This window comes from Barbus barbus (assembly GCF_936440315.1).
Source record: "Barbus barbus genome assembly, chromosome: 47".
Lineage (NCBI taxonomy): Eukaryota > Metazoa > Chordata > Actinopteri > Cypriniformes > Cyprinidae > Barbus > Barbus barbus.
In genome coordinates this window covers 14,073,048-14,098,452 of record NC_136725.1, presented here as the reverse complement: position 1 = coordinate 14,098,452, position 25,405 = coordinate 14,073,048, and the positions used below count along the sequence as shown (strand labels likewise).

At 35.9% G+C, this 25,405-nt stretch overlaps 1 protein-coding gene across 2 annotated transcripts in view; it reads left to right on the top strand.

Annotated features, from left to right (window-relative positions):
• The window catches only part of LOC306865529 (serine/threonine-protein phosphatase 2B catalytic subunit gamma isoform-like), a 28,874-nt gene extending 9,188 nt beyond the window's left edge, over positions 1–19,686 (top strand). The window contains exons 4-14 of one of the 2 annotated variants that reach the window (XM_079410197.1): positions 2,922–3,033; positions 5,383–5,528; positions 6,796–6,935; positions 7,089–7,166; positions 7,267–7,361; positions 7,510–7,635; positions 8,203–8,280; positions 12,563–12,647; positions 13,149–13,246; positions 15,719–15,745; positions 17,122–19,686. In XM_079410197.1, the coding sequence (XP_079266323.1) occupies positions 2,922–3,033; positions 5,383–5,528; positions 6,796–6,935; positions 7,089–7,166; positions 7,267–7,361; positions 7,510–7,635; positions 8,203–8,280; positions 12,563–12,647; positions 13,149–13,246; positions 15,719–15,745; positions 17,122–17,297 (1,161 nt within the window). In that variant the 3' untranslated portion in view covers positions 17,298–19,686. The remainder of the gene's footprint in view (positions 1–2,921; positions 3,034–5,382; positions 5,529–6,795; positions 6,936–7,088; positions 7,167–7,266; positions 7,362–7,509; positions 7,636–8,202; positions 8,281–12,562; positions 12,648–13,148; positions 13,247–15,718; positions 15,746–17,121) is intronic. The other variant, XM_079410198.1, reaches the window with a different exon arrangement.
• Positions 19,687–25,405: the final 5,719 nt, after the last annotated feature.

Here is a 25,405-nt window from a genome sequence, read left to right as displayed (position 1 = left end):
TTTCTTAAGTTCTTATCTGCCACTGGTAAGACTCTAGCTTGCTGCTTAATAATCAGCAAGCTATCGATATCAGCGCTCCATATCAGCCGATAATCACATTTTATGATTTGATCGGTACTCATACAATCTCACGTACTGATTGCAATTTGATGACGTCAATGCGTGAGGACGTACATGATAAATGAATTGGCGCCGCAGTAATGTCATTGCCGGTGTGAGAATGTTTTGAGAAACAATGAAAAATTAGTTATTTGTCGTGTATGTTTTGCTTGATTGAATGGATCTTTCAGTTTTTAACAGTAGATTCAGAGACGTTAGAGCTGGTCTGTGCATCACTGCACGCGTTCCACGGGAACCGGAGCTGATCGCGGCTGCAGTCAGTGCTTGTGTTTATACCAGCATGTTTCTGAAGTGGCTCTCCGCGCTGTTTGGCTAGAAATAATCTTTTGTGAGTTGTCACAGCGTGGAGGACAGAACAAAACCTCGTCGGAGCCGAAAGGGGTAACGGTAACACAATACGCTGATTGTGGGCTGTTTTTAAATTAACATTTATTTATAAAACAAAAATATCTTCTTTGGCCATATTAGCCGCCTCAAGAGCATTAACACAGGCTTTACTCCTTTCAAACGTTATCTGGAATGTCACCGTTTCTGTCACTGCAACTTCCCGATAAGGCGAAAACACACAAATTAAATCATCTGCCTGATGAAAAATGTATTTTAAAAATTTTAATATTTGTATTATTTGATTCATTTTTTTTTTGTTGGAGTTTAAATGTTTCTATTTATTTTGTCCTCTTTCTAACATGCATAACATGGATAATCAAAACGTTCTCATCTTGAGCAGAAAAGAAAGATAACAGTTTCAAAGTTTAAATTTCAACCTAGCCATCTAACAACAATTATATATATTTTTATTTATATATATGTTTCAATGTTCTTAGCCTACAGGTTGTTAACGCTAAATGTAGATCAGAAACGTTTCGTCACATCTGGTTTGTATACTCCGTCATAGTTTATAGATAGATAAATATAGATAGAAAGAAAAATAACTATATTTGCAGCATTGTTGTTTTCTGCTGTGTTTTAGTGAAAGTAATCTATAATTTTTTGCTGCTCACCGTGTTTCTGTTTTTGTTAGAATAACCGTGTCATCGCAGCTCTTAAACTTGGTGCCGGCACACATCCGGAGAGAAAGAGACAGGGCACGGTTGAATAAAGCGCGTTTGGCTTTAGATAAAAATACAAGAGGATATAGCATATGTTATGCATAAACACCATTTTAAATGAATATAAAAATGTTAACTGTATAAGTAATTTTTGTGATTATATAACATTATTACATATATAAAGCTTGAAGCATCAGAATCGGCATCGGTATCGGCCGATCACCATGACAATAAATCGGTACTCGGTATCGGCTGCATCCCTAGTATACAGTTACTAAAGAACTACTGTCCACAAGTTTGGGGTCGGTAAGGTTTTATTTATTTTATTTTTTTGAGAGAAGTCACTTATGCTCACCACGACTACATTTATTTGACCAAAAATACAGTAAAAAAAAGTAATATTGTGAAATATTATAATAATATAAAATAACTGTTTTCTATTTTAATATATATTAATGTAATTTATTCCTGTGATGCAAAGCAGAATTTTCAGCATCATTACTACGGTCTCAAATGTCACATGACCCTCCAGAGTCATTCTAATATTTTGGTTTCTCATGATCAATGTTGAATACAGCTGTGCTGCTTAATATTTTTGTGGAAACCATAATTCTTTGAATGGAACGTTCGAGAGAACAGCATTTATTTGGAATAGAAATCTGTTGTAACATTATAAATGTCTTTACTCTCACTTTTGAACAATTTAATGCATTATTGCATAAATGTATTAGTTTAAAAAGCACTCTGTTGACGTCAATGTGTATGTCAATGATTTTTTTCTTTCTTTACCAACCCAACAAAAAAAAAAGTGTTTTTAGAAATATATTTCCCTGGATGTTTTTATAATGTGTTTTATTAAATGTTAATTTAGTTTAGTGACAAGTGTAAAATAACAGAACGTCATCGAAAACAGTGTGCATTGGTCCAGTTGTCATCTTGAAAAAAAAACACAATACTACTACTTAAAGATTTATACAAAAACAATTGCATCCAGTCCACTCTTGTAAAAAATATTTATTGATATGACTGTTTGAAATGGAAGGACAAGTCAGCCCCAATTCTCACAGTGTGCTGTTTTGTACCACCGCAGTGGCAAATGAAGTCAGTCATTAAAGTAGTCTATGCATAAAGAAAATCTGCATACCGTATATGCTAGTGTGTTGTACAATGATTTTAATTTTTCAGTGATCTATTCCTTTAATAAAATATCAGGAGTAATGGAAGTATAATCCTCTTAAACGCTGAACCTGCTGTGTCGTGGCCTTCCAGCATATTAGCTTGAGCTGAATCAGAACGCTAATAATTGTGTTCAGCAGTATTGTCTTTGTGTAGGCTTGACTGAACATATTTTTCCATTTCTACTTGGATATCAGTCTCTTTAACACATGGTCCATACTGACACTTAGATGTCTTATAATGTGAATTGCATTGCGATGCATATGTTACATTTCAATACACTGTCATTCATAATGTTTTCATCATGTATCAAGATTAAAATGGCACCAAAAGACAGATCTAGTCTGCAGGATGTCTAGTTTAGTGCTTAAATAACGACTCTGACCACACTGAGAAAAATTGTTTTCGAAGTTTCAGTGACCTGGATTTTCATTATTTGAACTCTAGGAAATGGTATGAATACACACAAAAAACTGAAGTATCAGCGCAATTGTGAGAAACAGAATAGGGATATATGATAGCATTGCTATTGTGTGTTGTGTTTTTGTGACATGCTTTTTCTGTTTGCATCTGCAGTGTGTGCTCTTTCTGTGGGTCCTGAAGATCAACCACCCGACCACCCTCTTCCTCCTCAGAGGCAACCACGAGTGTCGGCATCTCACGGAGTACTTCACCTTTAAACAAGAATGTAAGCTCAGCTCTTTAGAAACCCTGAGTGTGCGTGTATGTGTAAACGTTATCAAGAGAATGAAATGAGATTTTGCCACATCATATCATTCAAGTCTGTCATGGCAATTTTTTCCCCATTACCATCGTGGCATCCCGAGAGAGATCGTGTCAGGGGAGTATTGAATGGCGGGCCGCAGGCACAGAGCTCAATCACGTCCCTCAGCGCTCGACAGGGCTCTTCACTCCCCACTTAGATTTACATCAGCCATCAGCCCAGTCATGACAAACGCTGACAGCTAACTGAAACCCGCACATCGAATGGCTGCCTGCTTTCCACAAGCAGCTGATGACCAGCAGACCCACACAGAGGCTGTGCAAAATTGTAACACCCTTCATTCAACAAGTTATATAAATCCCTCGCCGACTTAGGTGTTTATTAAATATTTTGGCTAATGTAACTTTGCTTCCAGCTGTCACTGTGTAGTTTTCTCAGCCCTCGTTTTTACAATGATACATTTTACTATGATTAAAGTGTGTTGCTTATTATTATTTAATCACTGAAAAACTGTTATTTTGGACAGTTTATTTTAAACCTTAGCAATTTATATCATGGCCAATACAATACAAATAATAGCTCTTTTCTGTTTGCTTTTTTTAGTCTTCAGTTTGCACAATGTTTGGAGGAAAACACTGAGCAAGATTTTGAATTTAAAAAAAATAAATGCATTCAAAATCCTAAACTAAACGTTGAAATTCAAAATTGGGTAGGATGTAGAATTTTTAGAAAAAAATCAATATTTCTTCTACACGCACACATAAATGTGACCATGGACCACAAAACTAGTCATAAGCGTCAATTTTTCCAAATTTATATTTATATATAATCTGAAAGCTGAATAAATAAGCTTTACATTGATGTATGGTTTGTTAGGATAAGACAATATTTGGTTGAGATGCAACTATTTGAAAATCTGGAATCTGAGGGTGCAAAAAAATCTAAATAGTGAGAAAATCGCCTTTAAAGTTGTCCAAATGAAGTTCTTAGCAATGCATATTACTAATCAAAAATTAAGTTTTGATATATTTACAGCAGGAAATTTACTAAATATCGTCATGGAACATGATTTTTACTTAATATCCTAATTATTTTTGGCTTAAAAGAAAAATCTATAATTTTGACCCATACAATGTATTTCTGGCTATTGCTACAAATATACTCCAGCAACTTGAGACTGGTTTTGTGGTCCAGGGTCACATTATTATTATTATTATTATTATTATTATTATTTATTTATTTAATTATTTTTACACACGTTTTTTACATTTTAGTTTGCGTGTGTAACTTGAATTTCTTTATTTTAAATTTGTTTTAATAATAATTTAATTTACAAATTTAAATGAGCTTCTATAAATAATTGTATATGTGTATATATATATAAAAAATACATACACACACACACATATATACAGCCCAGTTTTGATAATTATTATTTTTACATTTAGGTGGTATGAGTCTGTGTGTAACCAAGTAGAATCTTTATCATTTTGAATTAATATATACATTTATTTAGTTTGTGCAATACATTACAGAAAATAAGGTTTGGCTTTTTAATCTAATTAATCAAATTCAGATTGATCAATTATCAAACTAATCCTTAGTTGCAGACATGCTAACCAACAAAACTTTGACCTTCGATTCATGTCAACAAAGCAAACTGAACTCTGAGGTCAAATGGATCTTTTTCACTCTCCAATGAAAAGTCCCTAATTTAGCCAATCAGGAACCACCCAGTGGACAATGACATTCATGTTTGGATCAGCAGAATCTTGGCTGTTAATGCGTTCATTCAGCCTAGTTCGAAGCTGGCTGTTTCTCTGTCCAGCTAATCAAAGGGACTTTGATAATGATGTGCTATTTCACCACTTGCTGGCTCATTGCAGTGTTGTTCTTTGCTCATCACGAGGCAGCCTGTTTCTCATCTGTCAGTGCTGCTGTTTACAATACACTGCACGGCTGGCCCGTTCTAAAATGTCAGGATTTAACGGCGGTATGCGGCCCTTGTTCCATGTGTAACCTGTCTCTGGCCTCAGCTTCCTTTAATCAGCCTCCTGCCACGCTGCTTTCCTCAGTTCATCCCAATTAGCACGCGGATCTGCTGCAACATCACCTAACAAGGCATGCGACATCCTCCTCCATCTATTCCTCCAGCCTTGGAAAGTTGGCAAGCCCGGTCTGCCCTCACCCACCCAGCATTACTGTGATGTGTCAAACGGATGGTGTGACAGCCTTGGCTTGAAAAGCTCATTCACTCTGCTTGCGCCTGTTCGGAGATACATGGGTGTTTTTATTGTGGTTCTCTCATCGCAGGTAAGATTAAGTACTCGGAGCGCGTGTATGACGCCTGCATGGAGGCCTTTGACTGCCTTCCCCTGGCCGCTCTGCTCAACCAGCAGTTCCTGTGCGTTCATGGAGGCCTGTCCCCCGAGATCACCTGCCTCGACGACATCCGGAAAGTAAGAAAAATGTGGTGCCCGTTGTATTGTGTGCGCGATACTCATGGTAGGACAGTATTGGAAGGTGCTGAATTTGTTATGAAGGTGATGCTTGTTTCGCTGTTGTGATGATTCTTTAAAGGGGATAAATTTAGACTTGCAACTTCTCGGAGGGAGTTGTACTGCTAAAGTGCAGCAAGATGTCAACATGCTGAAACCCTCTCTGAGAAGTTACATCTTTAAACTGATCTCCTTTTAAAGCACTGCTGCAAAGAATATTCAAGCTTAAAAAAAAAAGTAGTATGAAATCTAAACTCGCTAGTCTACCTCAGCATTCAAAACGATCAGTTGTTTAGACAACTAGCAACCATCCTGACCTATTCCTATTTATTATTATCAATAATAATAATAATAATTTGTTATAAATAGCAATAACAATAAAAATAACGACACTTTTAAAAAAATGCAATTTATTAAATAAATTTCAAATAGTTACTTTTTTTTATTATTATTATTATTATTATTATTATTATTATTATTATTATTATATAACTACAACAAAATAGATGGTTTGGATGGTTGCCTTATTTTGAATCAATTAACTTTATTTTATTTTAAATTATTTCCTTATTAATATTATTATTATTATTATTGTGTAATATTAAAACACTTCCGTTTATAATTTTAATAATAATATATAATAGTGACAATGCAATACCAATAACAATAATAATAAAAAATATGTAAATTTTAGAATAATCATAAAATTGTTGTTTTTACTACTAAATACTATACTACTGTTACTATAATTGTTATATGTAATTTTTATCATTATAATCATGCTAAACTAAAATTTATTTTAGAAGGTTTAAATCAAGTCAACACTCCCAACTTTTTATTTGTAATTAATAATAGTAATAATATAAATTTTTGTTTAAAATGTCATTATTTTGGGATGTTAATAATTATTATAATAATAATTTAATGTTTTCTAAAAAGAATTAGTGATATGTATAAGCACACATTTAGTTAAAACACTTTTTGATAAAATGATTCATAAAATGATTATATTTAGTTTTTTTTTTTTCTTAATATGTGCTTTGATAGTTTGTTCAATGTTTTCAGTAATCACTTAATGTCATTACAAATGTCACTGATTTGTACATTTTAAACAAATGCAAATAGATTGAATATGTTTTGTTGCAGTGATGGATAAGATGGTGCTGCAGAACAGAAGTTCTGATTGTTTTTTAGTTCTGATTGTTTGTTTTGCACTGTTGTGCTGCAGTTAGACAGGTTTAAAGAGCCTCCAGCTTTCGGGCCGATGTGCGACCTGCTGTGGTCTGACCCTGGCGAGGACTATGGCAGCGAAAAGAGCTCGGAGCACTTTTGTCACAACAGTGTGAGAGGATGTTCCTATTTCTACAGGTACTCCAGCTGACAGTCTGCCCACATGCACATTTGTTTGATAGCTGCCTACACAGTTCCCGTTCACAGTCGCACCTCTCAATGTTAGTCATGCCGTTCTGACTGATGGACTGCTGGAATCGCTAATTACACCTCTCTCTCCATCTCTAACAGTTACCCTGCAGTATGTGATTTTCTGATGAATAATAACTTGTTGTCAGTTATAAGAGCACATGAAGCCCAAGATGCAGGGTGAGTACACTGCACACCACACTTATAAACCAGACTGCTTTGAACTGAATGTAAACAGCTCTTACTGACAATGTCTATCCCATTTCACTGACCCCCTTAGGTATCGAATGTACAGAAAAAGTCAGACGACAGGCTTCCCCTCTTTAATCACAATCTTCTCTGCACCAAACTACTTAGATGTGTATAACAATAAAGGTAAGAGCTCTTAAGACAGTTTTGATCCAGTGCCATTGTGCTGAGCTATTTAATTTTTGCCATTATGCTATAGGCCTTATGCAATAAATTCATGCAGTCTAGATATACATAGCTCTTTTTATTTTATTTTTTTCTTTAACCCCTCAAGCTGCTGTGTTGAAATACGAGAACAACGTCATGAACATCCGGCAGTTCAATTGCTCTCCTCACCCATACTGGCTGCCCAACTTCATGGACGTGTTCACGTGGTCACTGCCCTTCGTTGGGGAGAAAGGTAAAGAGTAAATGAGAATGGCGTAATCGTTTTTTTTTTTGTTTTTTTTTCCATATTGATTTTGACATCAGAAGTGCATTTGCAAAATTATGGGATGTGGTTTTAGAAATGAGTTTTACATTACATTTACATTTATTCATTTAGCTGACGCTTTTATCCAAAGCGACTTACAATTGCTATATATGTCAGAGGTCGCACGCCTCTGGAGCAACTAGGGGTTAAGTGTCTTGCTCAGGGACACATGGATTCGAACCCGGGTCTCTCACACCAACGGCATGTGTCTTATCCACTGCGCCATCACCACCCCAGAACTGCGCCATCACCACCCCAGAACTGATGCACAGTTTTACTGTGCATCAGTTCTGATGGTTACTGATCCTCAAGGAAACATTCTGGTTAATGTCTGGATGGAGTGACCAAATGGATATCTGTACATAATGATCATATGTTGAACACTATGAAGCGTGTGATTTAGATAGTTTTAAAGCCTAAGCATGTAATTAATAATAGAAGTATGGTTTTTGAAAAGCGTCATGTTAAAGTTGGTCTTCTCTCATTTGCTCTCAGTAACCGAGATGCTGGTCAACGTGTTAAGCATCTGCTCAGATGATGAGCTTATGTCAGAGGGAGATGACACATGTGAAGGTATGAACTTGAAAAGTTGTTTTTCTGAACTTTCTGAGCTTCCTCTCGTGGATGGGTGCTTTTGTTGCATTGTAGCTTTTCGTAAACCCCAAATAAATTTTGTTGAGCCCCACTGTGGTCTTATAGATGTTGAGGATATAAGCAAAAATGTACACTACCTTTCAAAATGTTGGGGTTGGTAAGAAGTCTCTTGTTTACCAAGGCTGTGTTTATATTAGTGTTGTCACGATACTGGAATTTCTAACTTCGATATACGATACCTTGAAAAATATCGATATTCGATACCATTTTCGATACCACGGAGAAAAAAACTGCCACAATATTAAGGGGGTATTTTTTTTTAATTTAAAGATAAATGTAACAAGTCGAGAACATGCGGTATATTTCACATGAACAAAAAAATGTCTTGAGGTACTGCATTTGTTGATTTATTTATTAATCTTTTATTAATCTTAGTTAAATGTTAATTGAAACTAACGTTTACTAATATATGTACTAATTAAAATCCAAAGTTCTATTTGTTGATATTCTCATTTGCTTCATAACCAAAATATAGGGCCCTATGAAATCCGTTTTATTTTTCCCCAAATTCCGTTTAATTTTTTTTCTACATTCAATTTTTTCCATTTTAATTTTTCTGGATTCCGTTTTTTTTCCGTTTGAATTTTTCTGGACTTTTTTTTTTTTTTTTTAATGGTCAAATTAAGTAAGGAATAATTGACGACGGGCCGTTGAATTATTAGAAAAATAATGCACACCCGAGGTGGTGATGCGGCCACGACGCGAAGCGGAGTGGCCGTTACACCTCGGGTGTGCATTATTTTTCTAATAATTCAACGGTCCGGAGTCAATTATTCCGCTTATACTACGGTTGCCACACCTCAAGACATCGATCAGATTATATATTTCAAGGGATTCGTCCGGTTTTTCTACTTAAATCGCTATTGTGAGTAGGATTATTTCTTCCGCATCTCATCCAACGACTCTTTTGCTAGTTCCAAAACGTCATTTTAATGCTGGCAATGGAGGCTTGAGCCGTTGATAGCAGACTAATGCAGTTAATAATGAAGTTATTAGAAAGAGAGCGAGAGAGACAGAGACACAGAGAAAGAGAAACAGAGAGAGAGAGAGAGAGAGAGAGAGCGAGAGAGAGAGCTTGTATGAATTAGGCTACCTCTGTGTGTCCCTCAACAGTGTTCTGAAGCACCGTCTCTAAACTGTAAGTCTGCTTTAAGATGCAGCGCTGTTATTACCTCGTTAGTGAGAAATGTCATGTGTAGCCTTTAAGTTGCTACACTAGGCTAACTGATAAAATCGTCAGGGCAGCGCTGACAACGATGCGAAGTGATATGGAACTGTAATGCGGTCAAGAGAGCTGCCTGGAACTACGTTCGCCGTGCGTTTCCCTGAAAATAATTGCACACCTCAGAACGTTCGTCAGCCAATCAGATTCAAGCATTCAACGGCCCCGTAGTATAAATGCTATTAATCTAAAAGCATGTCTAATTCGTTAAAATCATGAAAATTATACAATTTAACATTTAATTTATTAAAAGTGTAACAAAAATGACACGTTTAGGGCCGTATGAAATGTTTTATTTTTTTCTCACCTTATGTTTTATTGTTACCAAATTCTGTGTTTTAGCATGTCTATTATTTGAATGCATACAAACAATTTCTATTCTTACAGTAGCCTTATGAAATGTGTTTTCCCCCTCAGAAATTCTGTTGTGTATTTAAATTTTACTGGATATCAGATGAAGGCATAAAACAATTTTAATTAATTTATATTTGAATTAATGAAAATTAAACATTTACATTTTTGGCAAATGAAGGGGATTTACTATTAAAATGAAAATATTTTGTGATTTATCTCTTTTAAAAAAAATTAACAGTAGTAAGTAGTAGTATTATGTACATTCTACTAAATAATAGTAATATGGCCTATTTCTGGCACACGGTCTTTAATAGGCTAAGTTAAACCGAACTTTTATTTTGACGGGTTGCCGTGAATACTTTTAAAGTTCTGTGCGTGTATGATATGACGCTAGTTTTACTCAAATTAAATGGTAAAATGCTCGTAAAGTGCCTTTCAGATCAGTTCAGGAGATATTGTTGATGTATTTATGTCCTCATTGAGACGGCAGACGCTGAAATCACCGCGAGCGCCACATTAGTAAACAAAACCGCACCTGCAGCACATTCACACAGAGACACGCAGAACATGCAGGATTCATATTTAAATCGACTTTTGCAGCTTAATATTTACAGATACTAGTCCATATCGCGATTTGATTTAAGTGTAATGACCTACTTTTGATTAATTCATCCAAACTTTGACAAATTCTGTGACATTCTGCGTTAAACTGTAAATTCCGTTTTTATGACTGGATTCCGTGGCGTTCTCTGCATCGCGGAGATCATAGATCCCTACAGATAGCGCTCCTGCTGTGTTCTTTAACAACCAGAGCAGTCATCTTTCTATTCACTTCACTTTTGCTATTTAACCAGAGCGAAGGAGACGAGTGCGGTCACGTGTGGTGCTTGTCCACGCGCCTTTGGAGAGAAGTGAAAGTGACAGCTCGGCTAGTATCGGTGTATCGATACTTCGGGAAATTAATATTGGTACCGTTCAGATATTTCAGTATCGATATTTATCGAAATATCGATATTTTTGACAACACTAGTTTATATGAAGAAAAAAAAGTGAAATATCATTACAGTTACAATAACAGCTAATCTATTTGAAACATTCTAATATGATGAAAGCAAAGTTCATATGAGCAGCATTTACTCGTAATTTTTGTAAAGTCTTTACTGTCACTATTAATCAAATGAATGCATCCTTTCTGAGGAAGTATTAGGTTTTTTTTTTTGTATTTCACAAAAATAAATTGTATACGGTTTTGTTTTTGTTTGGTTTTGTTTGGTTTTATTCATTTAGTTATTTTCTTGAAACAGTTTTTTTTTCAAGACTTTATTTTAAGGTTCAACTTCTTGCTATTAACAAATCATTAATTATGAATTTTGCCTCCTAATAAAATAAACCTCCTAATAAACTCCTTAGTACTGCTTGTTAATAGTCAGTAAGGTAGTTCTTAAGTTCAGGTATTGGGTAGGATTAGGGATGTAGAATAAGGTCATGCAGAATATGTGCTTTAGAAGTACTAATAAACAGCCAATATTTTAATAATAGACATGCTAATAAGCTACTAGTTAATAGTGAGAATTGGTCCCTATGCTAAAGTGTTAAGTTTATTTATTTCCCATTCAGGAACTTCAATAATAAACATTTACTTCAATTAAAATGTAAAAAGTGTGCTCCGTTAACCTCATGTCTAATATGTCTCCTTTAATTTCTTTTGTCTTCTCAACATGGATTTCAGCTCTGTTAAATATACCAGCATGCCCCTTTTCTCATCAAATAATAGTTCTCTGATTAGTGTGTATTAGTCCTCCGCGCATAACCCATATATTTCTATTTAGGACACTATATTCTTGTGTGCAAGTTGCTTTAAATACGAACTCAGCATTAATTGTGTGATATAAAAGGGCTTCCTGCTCTGTTTCATCTGTTTTATGAAGATATAAAACTGCAGAGAAAGGAAGTACACAAACAGTGTGTTTTATATTTCACGAATGGCTTCAAAGCATGTTCTTTTTGCTGTCAGCCATCAGTGAATCAAATATATTGCTAACCTTCTACCCAGACATGCATTGCCCTTAGCGGCTTACCTAAGCTGAGACAACCTTTGTCTCCATTCAGTCACTTCAGTAATGTAAAATGAATTACTGCTCTTAACACAAGAGCCATGAAGTACAGTGATGCTTCTTCTGCTGTAATGAAACCAGATGAACCCATTCTGAACGCCCCCACCCCACATCTGAGGAGCTGTCATGAAGGAATACAGTGTCCCATTTACTGTTCTTGATGCCCATTTGATTTGTCCTTCTTTTTTTTTTGAATGGTGCATAATTTTAACTTGGCCTGACACACTTCCTCTGTGTGTCTGTGAGCCTTTGAGTTTTGAAATGGGGTTTATTTATTCCTTATGGGAGTTCAGGATGTAATGGCTCATTTGATCTAGAGTACGTTTGACTCCTGCCATCAGATAGGACTAGTGTGCAGATGATGATGTTGATTAAAGTAGTTCATAAAATGTACAAGGTTTCAAGTTGATAGATATGCTAGTTTTATATATCAATAAAACTGGACCCTAACATTCCCTCACTCTGTTTTTCTTTTTCTCTGTCCCTCCCGATGTGTGCATGTTTGTGGCAGGTGGCACCCCGGCAGTCCGCAAAGAGGTGATCCGAAATAAGATTCGTGCCATTGGCAAGATGGCCAGAGTTTTCTCTGTACTTAGGTGAATATACACACTTAACGAACAAATCCCTCATGGCCAAGGATTTTACACACACACACACACACACACACTCTGTTCTGCACATCAGAGATGTGGCCTTATTCTTTAAAAGCATCAGCAACAGTATTTAATGCAAGTAGTATCAAAGAGAGGTTTATAAAATATGAATAATACATATAAGGTAGATCTATCTATCTGTCTTCCTGCCTGTATCTATCTCATACATTTATTATTTTTACAATGTGTAAATATAATACATATGGTTCATATGTATTTATATTATTTATTTGAAAAATTTAAGGTCAATAAGTCTGCTTAAAATATCAGATAATTTGTATAGATTTTCCATGGACACATTTCTTTGTCATTATTTGTTTGACAATGCAGAAATTCAACTTAAAACATGATGCTTTCATGAAATTATTCATCAGGACACTTTATTTGAAGCTAAACCGTAGCTGATTTTGTATCCCTTAACCATGTATGTGGGTGTGTTTTCAGAGAGGAGAATGAGAGTGTGTTGCAGTTAAAGGGCTTGACCCCCACTGGGACGTTGCCTGTGGGTGTGCTATCAGGAGGCAGACAGACCCTACAGAGCGGTAAGTCTCGCTCCCGGCATCATTGAGCTGTCTCTGCGTTAGTGTGGAGGCCGATACCTGCTCTCCACCGACCCCCTGCTACTCTTACACTCTCTTTCTCAGTCTTTACCCCTCTCTCTCTTTCTCTCTCTCTTTCTCTCTTTCTCTCTCTCTCTCTCCTCTCTCTGTTTCTGTCACCGCCTTGCCCAGCAGCTCTGCCTCTCTCACTGTGCAGAACACCCATCATCAACTTGATTGAAAGTGATATAGTTTAAAAAGGGGGGAGATTTTTAAAAGGGTTTGGTCATGAAGGGGATTTCAGTCAACACGCTTCAGATTTCCTGTCCCGACAGGAACCAGAAAAACTTCCAAGCACTGCTGAGATTGTAGCGAGTGCCAAGGAGCTGCTGCCGGGTGATGCTTTCACAGTGAGAGGGGCTCCTGTGAGCTTATGACTATGATGCAATATGACCCAATTTAGCCAGCGCCTGTTGGTGTGCCATGCTTCCTCTCCCTGCCTTCACTGTAAAAACTCATCAGCCTGCTGCCCTCCTACTAACAACCACATTAACATGGTCTGGTTTGATTTTGATGAAAGTAGGTGCTCTTAAATCTGGTATGATTCAGAAAGTTTCATAATATACAATAACATACTGCACATACTTGGGGTTGGGGATTTGAACAAACCTCTAACCCTAAAGGTGCAGTCATATTAGCGAAATTTCAGCAAAAAAAGGCCCATGTTCTGTTGTCAAAAGTTGGCAATATTTGAAGTACTGCACAGAAGTCACTTTTAAACCATGCAGCTTTCTGTTGGTCAGCATGTAATAAAATTGTAACACAATAAACTGTAATACAACATTTGCGTTGAAACACTTGAAAGATCTCTCAAAATTGTGCTATTATTTTTCAGAGTGGACAGGCTTAATTGGTTAGTTAACACAAAAATTTTAATTCTGATTCTTTCTGACCCTGCATAGACAGCAACGCAACTGACACATTCAAGGACCAGAAAGGTAGTAAGGACATCGTTAAAATAGTCCATGTGACATCAGTGGTTCAACCGTATTTTTATGAAGCTACGAGAATACTTTTTGTGTGCAAAGAAAACAAAAATAACTTTATTCAACGATTTCTTCTCTTCTGTGTCAGTCTTCAACGTGCATTTACGAGAATATCATAACACATGCATGTGGGTCTGCTGACGCAGGAGCCAGCGCTCTAACGTAGAACTTGCATCTCTCTTACTTAATTGTCTGTATATTCTGGTTCCGATAAGTAAGGCTAGGCAAAAAATTGCAAGTCATCCTTTTGTGTCGAAATCTTCTGACATGTTTACAAAGACTGTTTTATGTGCACGTGTGTTTTCTTTGCATAGTGATACTCTATGAATGCAGATCAAAGACTGACACAGAGGAGAAGAAATTGTTAAATAAAGTCACTCTACAGGTGTAAAGTATTCTTTTAGAACCACTGATGTCACATGGACCATTTTAATGATGTCCTTACTCCATTTCTGGGCATTGAACGAGATAGTTGCGTTGCTCTTTATGCAGGTTCAGAAAACTCTTGGATTTCATCAAAAATATCTTAATTTGTCTTCTGAAAATGAGTAAAGGTCTTTTTCATTTTTTGGTGAGCTAACTCTTTAAGGTTTTCAAGTTATATCTATAGTATGTTTTTATATTTATTTTTTTACTTTAGCCAGGACAAAGCTAACCAGAACATCCTAGCAACTTTAAAATGCATTCAAATAGAAAATGGTTACTTTAGGTTGTAATATTTCACAATATTACTGTTTACTGCCTTGAACATAAGTGACTTTATTAATGAAAAATGCACTTCCAAGGGAATTTTTCATTTCATACTTGGAGATCTATGGCATTACATTTTAGGAAAGCCCAGCTGTTTAGGTCATATATCAAGGCACAGTGAACTACAACGCGGTCTTATGACTGTAATGTGCTGGTGTTTCACTGGGGGAGGGGATGTAAATACAAGGACTCCTCAGTAGCTGAAAAAAAACAAAGAACGACACATTGCTTAAAGCTGTCTTGCCTCTCATCTTCCTGTGAAGGCCACAAATAAACTGTCATCATGCATACAGTTTTTTTTTTTTTTTTTTTTTTTTTTACAGCCAAAGCCTTTCCTTGTTTGGCTATTGTATACCTTCAGCTTTAAAAATAGACTAGGTCCATGTCAAGAGTAGTTCAGAAGGCACTGCATCTCAGAAGCACGGGTTCTCAAAAACAAACTTGACCAGGAAAAAACTAGTCTTGAAATCTGTTTATACTCTGGATGAAGCAACTAAACTAACCTCTCAAGTTTCTTCCTGTGTGGCATGTAAAGCATTCGGGCAGGTGTTGGGAGGGGAAGATGAATGAATGGGAAACGGGGAGGGGGTTTGAATGGACTTGTGATTGTATTGATAACTTGACTCACTTTCTTTCCCCGTTCGTTTTGGGCATGGCACTACTACTCATGCTTACACAGCCACCGTAGAAGCAGAGGAAGCACGAGGTATGCAAGACATCTGTGAAAACTTCTCAGTGTTGTTTGTCTGTTACCCTCCCTCTTGGATTAACTGTCTGTCCTTCGTGTGCATTTCGTCCCTTTGTAGTTGCCGATGTCATTTAGTATTTATTTGTGTGTATGTAGTTCACGTGCTTGTTACGTTTAAAGCTAGCAGTTTTGGTTGATTTGCACGTTGAGATGTTTCTTTGTTCAGTTTGCATTCAAAGTGAGGTGTGAAATTTTTGCACCACTAAACGGATAAATTCAACCAGCAACATTCGCTAAAAATTTTGCATGTCGTCACTCTTTATAAAAAGGAACTTGTGTTAAGAAAGTAATAAAAATTTTAAAATGATAGTTGACCAAAATATGAAATTCACTGACCCTCATGTATGACTTTCTTCTGTGGAGCATCAAAAATATTTGAAGAGTTTATTTGCAAAAACATATAATAAAAAAATAGATGGCACTGTATTTTTTTTGTTATTTTTTAACCAAACCAACATAACCCAACTGCAGTTTGATTGAGATTAATTGGAATGCACAATGAAAAAAAATGATTTTTTGAAAATTGTTGAAAACGGAGTTATGTTTTTGCAAATGAACTCTTCATTTTTAAAAACGTATGTAAAAAATATGTTTTGGACTTGATTGTATGGACAAAAATAGTTCTTTAAAATAACTTTTGTGTTCCACATGAGAGAGTCCGTTGTACAGGTTTGAAATGACACAAGGGTGAGTCAATGATGACATTTTAATTTTTGGGTGAACTATTCCTTGTAAAGCTTGATAAACTAGTAGATTTGGCTTTTGAAAGAGGACTGTTTCAGAAAGTCTTGCAATCGTGAACGCTTCAGGCACAGCTGTTTATAGTGGGGAAGCCAGAGGCAGGGGTGTGAGCAGACCACAGCATGAGACTGAATCTTTGTTTTTATCAGTTTCACTTCCTGACCAAAAAGCACACAAATAAACTCAGATCTAGGCCTGTTTTTGCCTGTAATGTCAGGCTTGACGTGGGTACATCAGTGTTTCTGGTTAATGTTATCTAAACTAGTCAAGCTTTACTGTACTTCTCATTTTCTTATCGCAACTGGTTGATTTGCTGACTGGTATATGTAGCTGTATTTCATCAATCTTTTTTGGGTGCTCTTTGGGGAAGAACAGCCCTCTGTAGTCACGCTACTTTTAGTGATTTTTTTTTTTGGGGTGGGTGTATTAATTTTTTTTTTTTTTTGCTTTTTAAATTTTTTTTATTAAGCTCCAATATCAATATGACTCTATAATAAAAATAAAGGATACCAATAACACCCAAAACAAAACTGAACATTGCTGTCACTCCATAAGCATTAGCGTTAACTAACGTCCTGCTTCCATACTTCCAGCCATCCAAGGCTTCAACCCTCAACACAAGATCCAAAGCTTCGAGGAAGCACGCGGACTGGACCGGATAAATGAGCGAATGCCTCCACGCAAGGACAGCATTCAGCCAGACGGCACTGCCAACTCCATCAACGCAGCCAACTCCCCCGACAAGAATGGCACCAACGCACAGGCGTAGTAACCCAGCAGCTACCTAGCGCTCGCCCCTCATCTTTTCTTTTCTGTCTCTCATTTTTATTTTTTTTTGTCTGTCTCTCCCTCTGTTTTCCTCTCATTCTCTCTCTTTTTGGTAGAGGTGATGCCCCCTACATGCAAAACTCTCCTGGACCATTTTGGGGAGAATCGCACAATACCATGAAGAGGGCGTAATGAAAAACAAACCATGGTTCTTATTTATTTATTGATATAGATGATAAGAAATTTAAGATCTGTAATGGTGGGGAAATCGAGATGAATGAATACGTACAGGATGAATATTACATGTGTATATAAAATACAGAATATATATATAGACATAGCATTGGGGTGGTGTAAGGTCATCTTAGATTCAGTAGTTAAAAAAAAAAAAAAAAAAAAATCCATTTTGTAAATTTACGTTTATAAATTTGGTTTATTTCTGACTCTTTTCTTTTCTTTTTTTTAACAACCAAGACTTGCTCAGCTGAATTTCTTAATCGTCGTTTGTGCGCTTGGCAAAATAATTCTTGGCCCAACATAATTATATAGAATGCTTATTTGTGAATAATACCCAAAGCGAGTATGATAATTGTTGACGCAAAACAAAAACAAAAAGTTTTGGTTTTGAAACAATGTGGGGAAAAAAAATGCCAATTATAGGTAAGATGAGTGCATTAATAACAAGTGTTGGCACGTTTATATGTACATGTACATTTTCAAGTGTTCCCTCAACCAAATGTAATGTTTACTTTTTCATTTGTGTTTGTTTTTTTTTTTGTTTTTTTTTTTCCCTGTTCATAACTCAAACTACACCAATTTGTAATCTAAAAGGCGGGAAAAGCAAAAACCATCCCAGAAGTTTCTCAAGATGGTTGGAGGAGCGATTGTGTCTTCATGTTTTTGTTTACTTTCAACCCTCCATTTTGTAGTCACTCGCGCTTTTATAGGCCTCTGCCGTACTTTCGCACACTTGCATCTTAAAGTGGCGATTGGACTGCCATGATTTTATGCGTAATTAGTTTTTTTGCCATCCCGCTTTAGCAGTTGAACGAATCCTATGATGTGTGCGTTAAATGTGATTGGATGAGTTGGACGTTAAACATCTCAGAAAATTAGCATATATGCCTTACATCCTGCATCTCATCTCGGCTAAAGTAAATTAGTTAAACCGTTTTTCTATTGCCTTTATAATTGTAGCCCACCAGTTGAACGTTTTAAACTTTAAAAACCCATTTAATTGTTTTTCAATTTATCTAATTGATGTACCTATAATAGTTTGCATCAGCAAACTTCAAGTATCTTCAGCGCTAGTATTTCTATAGCTGAGCTGTGTGCTCTTCTAAACGCCTGTATTGTCTAGAGTGGACCATTTTCCACACATATGATTGACTGAAGCCTCATCTTTGCTTTTTACCTGAAGCAAAGCAAATTTATTTTGATAGCTTTTACTGTACTGTGTGTTTTTGAGGATTAAGGACAGGATTTGCAAGAACTGTTTACCAAATCGTCTTTTCAAACTTTTTAGTTTTTTGTTTTTTTCTATACTGTACCATTATCGTTGCATAATAATCTGGCGGCTGGAGATTTCGCTGCGCAAAGACTCAAACTTCCTGTGCGTTACACATCTGAGGTCATGTGCCATGCTAATAAATATAGCAAAATTTCTGTGTGCAGGCATCGAGTCGCTCACACGTGTATTTCCCATTTTATTTAACGCCGCAAGCAGTTCAGGGTTTGTATGTCTTGCGCAATCTTAAAATGAGACTCGGCGAGGGTAAACCTGCATGTTATCATTACTGTATTTAAAAGTAACTCTCATCCAAAGAAAAATCAGTGTTTTAAAGTAATATATGGCTTTATCATTGACAAAAAACAACTGCTGATTGTATATGATCATTTGCTTGAGGCGAGCGCTCAATCGGCGATGTAGTCATGTAGACTCTGTAAAGAAGAAAAAAACGCCTCGGTTAAGTTAACGCTTTACTTTTTGCGATATAAAACACCTGAGAGAGGCCTACGACCTTAAACAGGTACCAAAAGTTGATGAGTAGATCATGACCACCTTTTCGTGTCCTCTTTTAAAGTGTTTGGCTTTTCAAGTCTTTGTTTTATGTAATGAGCCTCTGCAAAGCCTCTGTTTTGTTTAGTTTTCTTCATGTTTAATTTAAAAGGGGATGTCTGGTGTGTGAGAGTCGGGGGTTTCAGGTGGGAGGGTGGGTTTTGTTTGATATCGGAGAGGAATGGGGGCGTTCAGACCACTGACCCCGTTTTAGGAGGGCTTCTGTTACAAATTCCAAACATATCTTGCAGAATCTACAAAAAAAAAAAAAATGTTTGACATTGTCCATTAAAAAAGAAAAAAATGAAAGTAAAATTAAATATAAAAAATGTGGGGGAAAAAAAAATGGTGTTGTTTCTTATTTCTTTGTCCTTTTTGATTTGTGTGTTTTTGGGAAATTGGCCCGTTTCCAGATTCTTCACACACTATATTGCATCTGCTTTTTGCGTTTGAGCGGCTGATTGATGGCAGACTTGTTTTGTGAGACCGGCTTTGTCATTTTCTTTTCTTTATCCATGTCTGTGCTCGTCAAGGTTTCCTACGATTACGACGTTCACATTTTGAACATTCTGTGCTTGAAGGATAGCTAGTGTATTGTTACCTGTCTGAACACGGCCCACATGCACATGTCAAGCGAGGCTGAGATTGAATGATATTTGTGCTTGAGATGAAGAATGCACAGTAAGACAGTGTTATCTAAAACTATTTGAAATAAAATATAAATATTAAAGTTAAACTTACATTTGAAATGTTGCATCTAATTGATACTGAATATGTATGTGTATGTATGTGTATATATATATATATATATATATATATATATATATATATATATATATATATATATATATATATATATATATATAACCTTAGTTATTACATTTTTTTAGTTAGCTCTACATAATCTGATTAAATGTGGAATGTTCATGGTGTTTATGTCCTTAACATGAGGTCATCATCTGAAAAGCTCCGTTTCAAGCCCGAAGGTCTTGTTGAATGGCGTTTTGGACTAGTTTTTTCAACTTCACACACACTTGTGTGAAGGATGTTGCTGAATACAAAATAAAATCACACTTCTGTTTTATTGAAAGGCCTTGAATTGAAGCACGCCCTCACAATAGCATTTGTTACACCACAGAATATTTCACAAGCGCCTATTTAATGCAATTATAAAGCCTGCTCTTTCCCAACCAGTCTGAAAAACTCCCAGAAATGCTAAAAGGATGAACGTCAGTTTCTTACTAGCCATCAGCACATAGTGTGGAACATGCATTGAAAGTCCTGCGGGAAAACAAACCACTCACCTCATTTTAAAAATAGGTTTATTAACTGGACATCTAGTTATTACTTCTAACCGCTCAACCCACTTATGATTGCAATTATGCACAAGTTTTTAATTGGTATGTTAAACATAATAAGCTCTTTTCATGTGAGGGTGAAAACGAACACAATTGAATATGATAATGTGTAATTTAAATGTGCTTAAGAGCCCATGAAGCAATTTTTATTGGATTGCTGAATTAATGTTGGTTCATTTCACCTGATTATCTGTTGAGGCAGGAGTCCTGTCAGGAACAAGTTTTTCCAGTTACTTCCACTCTCTTTCTGGAGAATAATACAATGTATGAATCATGAATTTGATTGGAAGTGAGAAAAATAAAGGTTCTTTGTTGGTTTCTGTGCTTCCATGAAGAACCTTTAACATCTGGAACTTTGTAAGGATTGTTACACTCTTGAAAAAAAGTTTTTTCATGATGCGATAGAAGAACCTTTTTTGGTTTCCCAAAGAACCTTTCAGTGAATAGTTCATACAAGAACCATATTTTAGTGTGAAGAACGTGTTAAGCTGAAGAACCTACATCATCCACTGGAACACCACTCTTTGTGAATGTACGTACGGCGGTTAACTAGAGATTATGGTTTGCACCGTTTTAAATATGGATATTTTTCTTACACAAAGCATTGCTTCTCTTCAGAAGGCCTTTTTATGATAGATGGTTGCACTTTTTTGGGCTTTCAATATCTCAAATCCCACTGCCATTAAAACTCCATTGACTTTTTTTTTTTAAAACTCCCGTTGTATTTGTCTAAAAGAAGAAAGACAGTCATACACTCCCAGGATGGCTTGATGGTGAGTAAATCATGGGGTCATTTTTATTTTTGGCTGAACTATCCCTTTAAAGTGTACACTTTAAACTCTTGTGGAATGGAAAGGTTAATTAAAGGGTGTTCATAGTACCATCAATGCCAATAAAGAAGAAATTTTATTTTCAAAAATGTTTGGTTGAAAATATTGATTAGATTATTAAAATGATCTTCACACATGATGTTGCTGCAAAACCGCTTTTGGAGCCTTTATTTTTTAAGGATTTATTCATTAAAACTGTACAAGTCATGGGTATATAAACTGCTGTTAACTATTGCCCAAACTCACCAAAAGCAGCCTTTGCTTGATTTTATGTGACAGCCTGCTGTTCTTGCAATATATTTGCTTTTCGTTGCATTACATCAAAGAAAATATAAATATGCCATCATGGTCAAACATTTATATCAAAAGTTTTCGTCTCAGACCTTTTCAGCCTTCATTTGAACAGTAACTAATGTTTTTAAAAAAAAGGTTCAGTTAACTAGGTCATTTGTCTTTCATCATTTGCATGGCCTCAGGAGAACGAGATCAACATTGATGTATAATGGTGTAGCAGCATTAAGATATGAAGCCACATCTTTTACCTTTTGTTCTTCATTACTGTGGCAAATGAGTGACTGGGTGATTTTAGTACGTCCATCCTGCTGGTTTCTTTTAAATTCTCATGATCTGGAGTGTTAAGTCAGTATGTTTTATCTCAAGTGAGTGGAGAGCGCCCTCTTTTTGAACAGTGAGGTGTTGCAGGGTCACATTAGTGGCTTTACAGTGCAGTTAACATTGCTTTCTGTAGGTGCGTAGGTAGACTGGAGCGGTTATTCAGGCTTGTTGCTGTGATTTGCTGCACAAGCTCATTTTTTATAATCTCCTGAAAGCACATTGTCCCTGTAGAGATGCTATTGTACAAACTGCAAACTGGCTTATTTAATGTAAGCCAGTCTCATCCATTATGCTCAATGAGAAATTAGATTATCTAATCCAATAGATAAAGTACAGTCCTCATGTTGAGTATTTAATCTTAGGGATCATTTATCTGTAGCTGTAATAATGCTTTTGTAATCTGATGGCAGCGGATGCTTTTAGAAATCTCTCTTCAATTCATGTGTCCATCACTTTATTGTGGAGGCGAGCACTACCCAGTTTTTCTTCAGTAAATGAAAACCTCTCTCTCTCTCTCTCTCTCTCTCTCTCTCTCTCTCTCTCTCTCTCTCTCTCTCTCTCTCTCTCTCGGTAATGTGAAGGACGTGATTATGTAGTGTGCTAGCATTCAAAGTCTGCACTCATCACTTCCCTCAGTGTACTCTTGTGTGAGTGAAAGAATTCAACCCACATTCAACAGACATCTTGGTGGTGAGCTATTAGAAGAGCTGAATACAAGAAACACATTTCAGGAAGGGAGAGAAGACCTTCCACATGTACAGTATATGAGTGTTAGAGAGATATTAATAAAAACTGGCTCTGTTTACCAAAATTGCATTCAGGCTACATTGCAGCTGAATTAATAAACCTTAATTTGCTGACTATTATGTTGAATGGCATTAATGTTTGTTCTAGAGATACTTGTGTACAATTTGAATGTCTTAATATGCATTATGAGAAAGTATAATAACTGCTGGAGGTTTATCATTTGAAATTATCACTAAGACTTTGTTTTTGAAAGACAATCATGCTCACCAAGGCTTCGTTTATTTGAATACAGTAAAAAAAAAAATATATATATATATATATATATATATATATATATATATATATATATATATATATATATATATATATATATATTACAGTTTAAAATTGTAATATATTATATATATATAATTTATTCTTGAAGGCAAAGCTGAATTTTCAGCGTCATTACTTCATTCAGAAATCCTTATTATTGTTAGCGTTGAAAACAATTTGTGCTGCTTGGTATTTTTACAGTTCAAGAGAACAGCATTTATTTGCAATAACATTTTTTATAACAAATATCTTTATCACTTTTGACCAATTTATGACATCCTTGCTGAATTAAAGTATTAATATTTAAAAAGAAAGAATCTATATATATTTTATTATTATGATTATTATTGGATCTGATTGGATTCTGAGCACATTACTACTTGCAGCTCTGGTTTTATTTATTTGATGATATGCATATCAAAGTGTGTGCTTAATAGCAGTAGCCAAACAGTTGGAATCCTGCAACTGCCCATTTTGTCGTAAACGGTTTGCTGAGCATTATTGACCACCCACGCACACTGGCTCAGCTACTTTTGGCTGTTCTTTGTCATTTATTTCTCTTTATCTTGGACTGTCTTTATCAAGGCCGTTCTCTGACAATCCTTCTTTACTTCTGTACCCTACAAGAGCCAGATTATAAGGCTTTGAACACAAGGCTGTGCTGTATTGTGACTGCTAGAGGGTGTTTGTTTGGTACGACATGCAGAACAATAGTTACGTGATCCTTAGGCTTTGATTTTTTAAAAATGTTTCCATTAAAACAGTATTTCATAAAATTCAATCACTATGCAAAATGATAGTCCATGACATTTTTGACTTTTATTTTACTGCACAAATTTTAATTTGTTTTTAAAAAAGATTTTAAGGCTTCTGATTCCCCCTTTTGGAGCTTTTTCACACACACACACACACACACACACACAAATCAGAATGAAATAATTTTTTGTGTGTGTGCAGATTGTGTGGTACCCTTGATTTAAAACGTTCAAGCCAGATCTGAGCATTTCATCTGTGCATAAGAGAATAACGTGTGAACAGCTCCACCTGCTGTCTGTCTCACTTTTGGACGTTTTTAAAACGTTGTGGCCACCTCGCATATAAATGAGCTGTAGTTCGTTGGAACTGAGAAGCAGCATTTGCATAGATGAGAAAACAGCTGCCTGAACCATATAGTTAATAGAATACTTGTTAACTTTGACTCATAGTGGGATTTTCACTTGTTAAATATTTTTTTAAAAAGTCTACTAAAATAGCAGCTACTTGGCATCCTGTTTAACTGTACAGTTGAATCAAATCATATATCTTCATGGTTCACCCAAAACAAAAACGTACAAGGGGTTACCAACCCTGTTTATTCCTGTTGCATTGTGTTCCTCGTACATGTTCTTATATTTTCTTCAGTTGATTCAACTGAAAGCAAAATAGCAGATAAAAAACACACACATTTGGAGTTCAATTCTAGTCTAGTGCACTAGAATCAGGTAGCATAAGAGAAAGGTGTTTAAAAGAGAAAAGTTTAAGGTGTACTTGTTACACATGTAGGTATACTTACTATTATAATAAAAATAAATTATGCATATTACATGCAAGTAACCCTAATCCTATTCCTACCCATATAGTAAGTACGCTAAATGTATAATTACACTGTTACAAGAACACCTTAAAATCAAGTGTAAACCAAAATCAGTCAATGTAGACATATTTTGTGTTTATTGACAACATGAAATAAATATGATACTTTTCTATCTCAGCTTGTCCCTCAGTCAGCACTTGTCCCCGTGCAGTGTACTCACATGTACTAGGCCTACTCTGCAACAGCTGGAGAATGGAGGAACAGTCGCTGGAACAAGCGGCATGGCGTGAGTCACATCTCCCTGCGGTACGTCAGGAACACACGGTACTCATAGGCGTAATTTACGGGTGGGACGGGTGGGACATGTCCCCACCACTTTTTACCAGGCTCGATATTGTCCCCACCACTTTTAAAAAGTAACTGAAAAATAGATTGCGTAAGGTATGTATTAAAGGAAAAGCACCATCTACAAATCGTCACTCTTCATAATCTAATTCATTCATTTAACAATTTTTTCCGCCGGTCAGAAGCTTTTCAACGTCCTCAAAGATGAATATTAAGTCTCGTTGTGAAACTATCGCGAGATACACGATATGCGTCATGGGATATGTA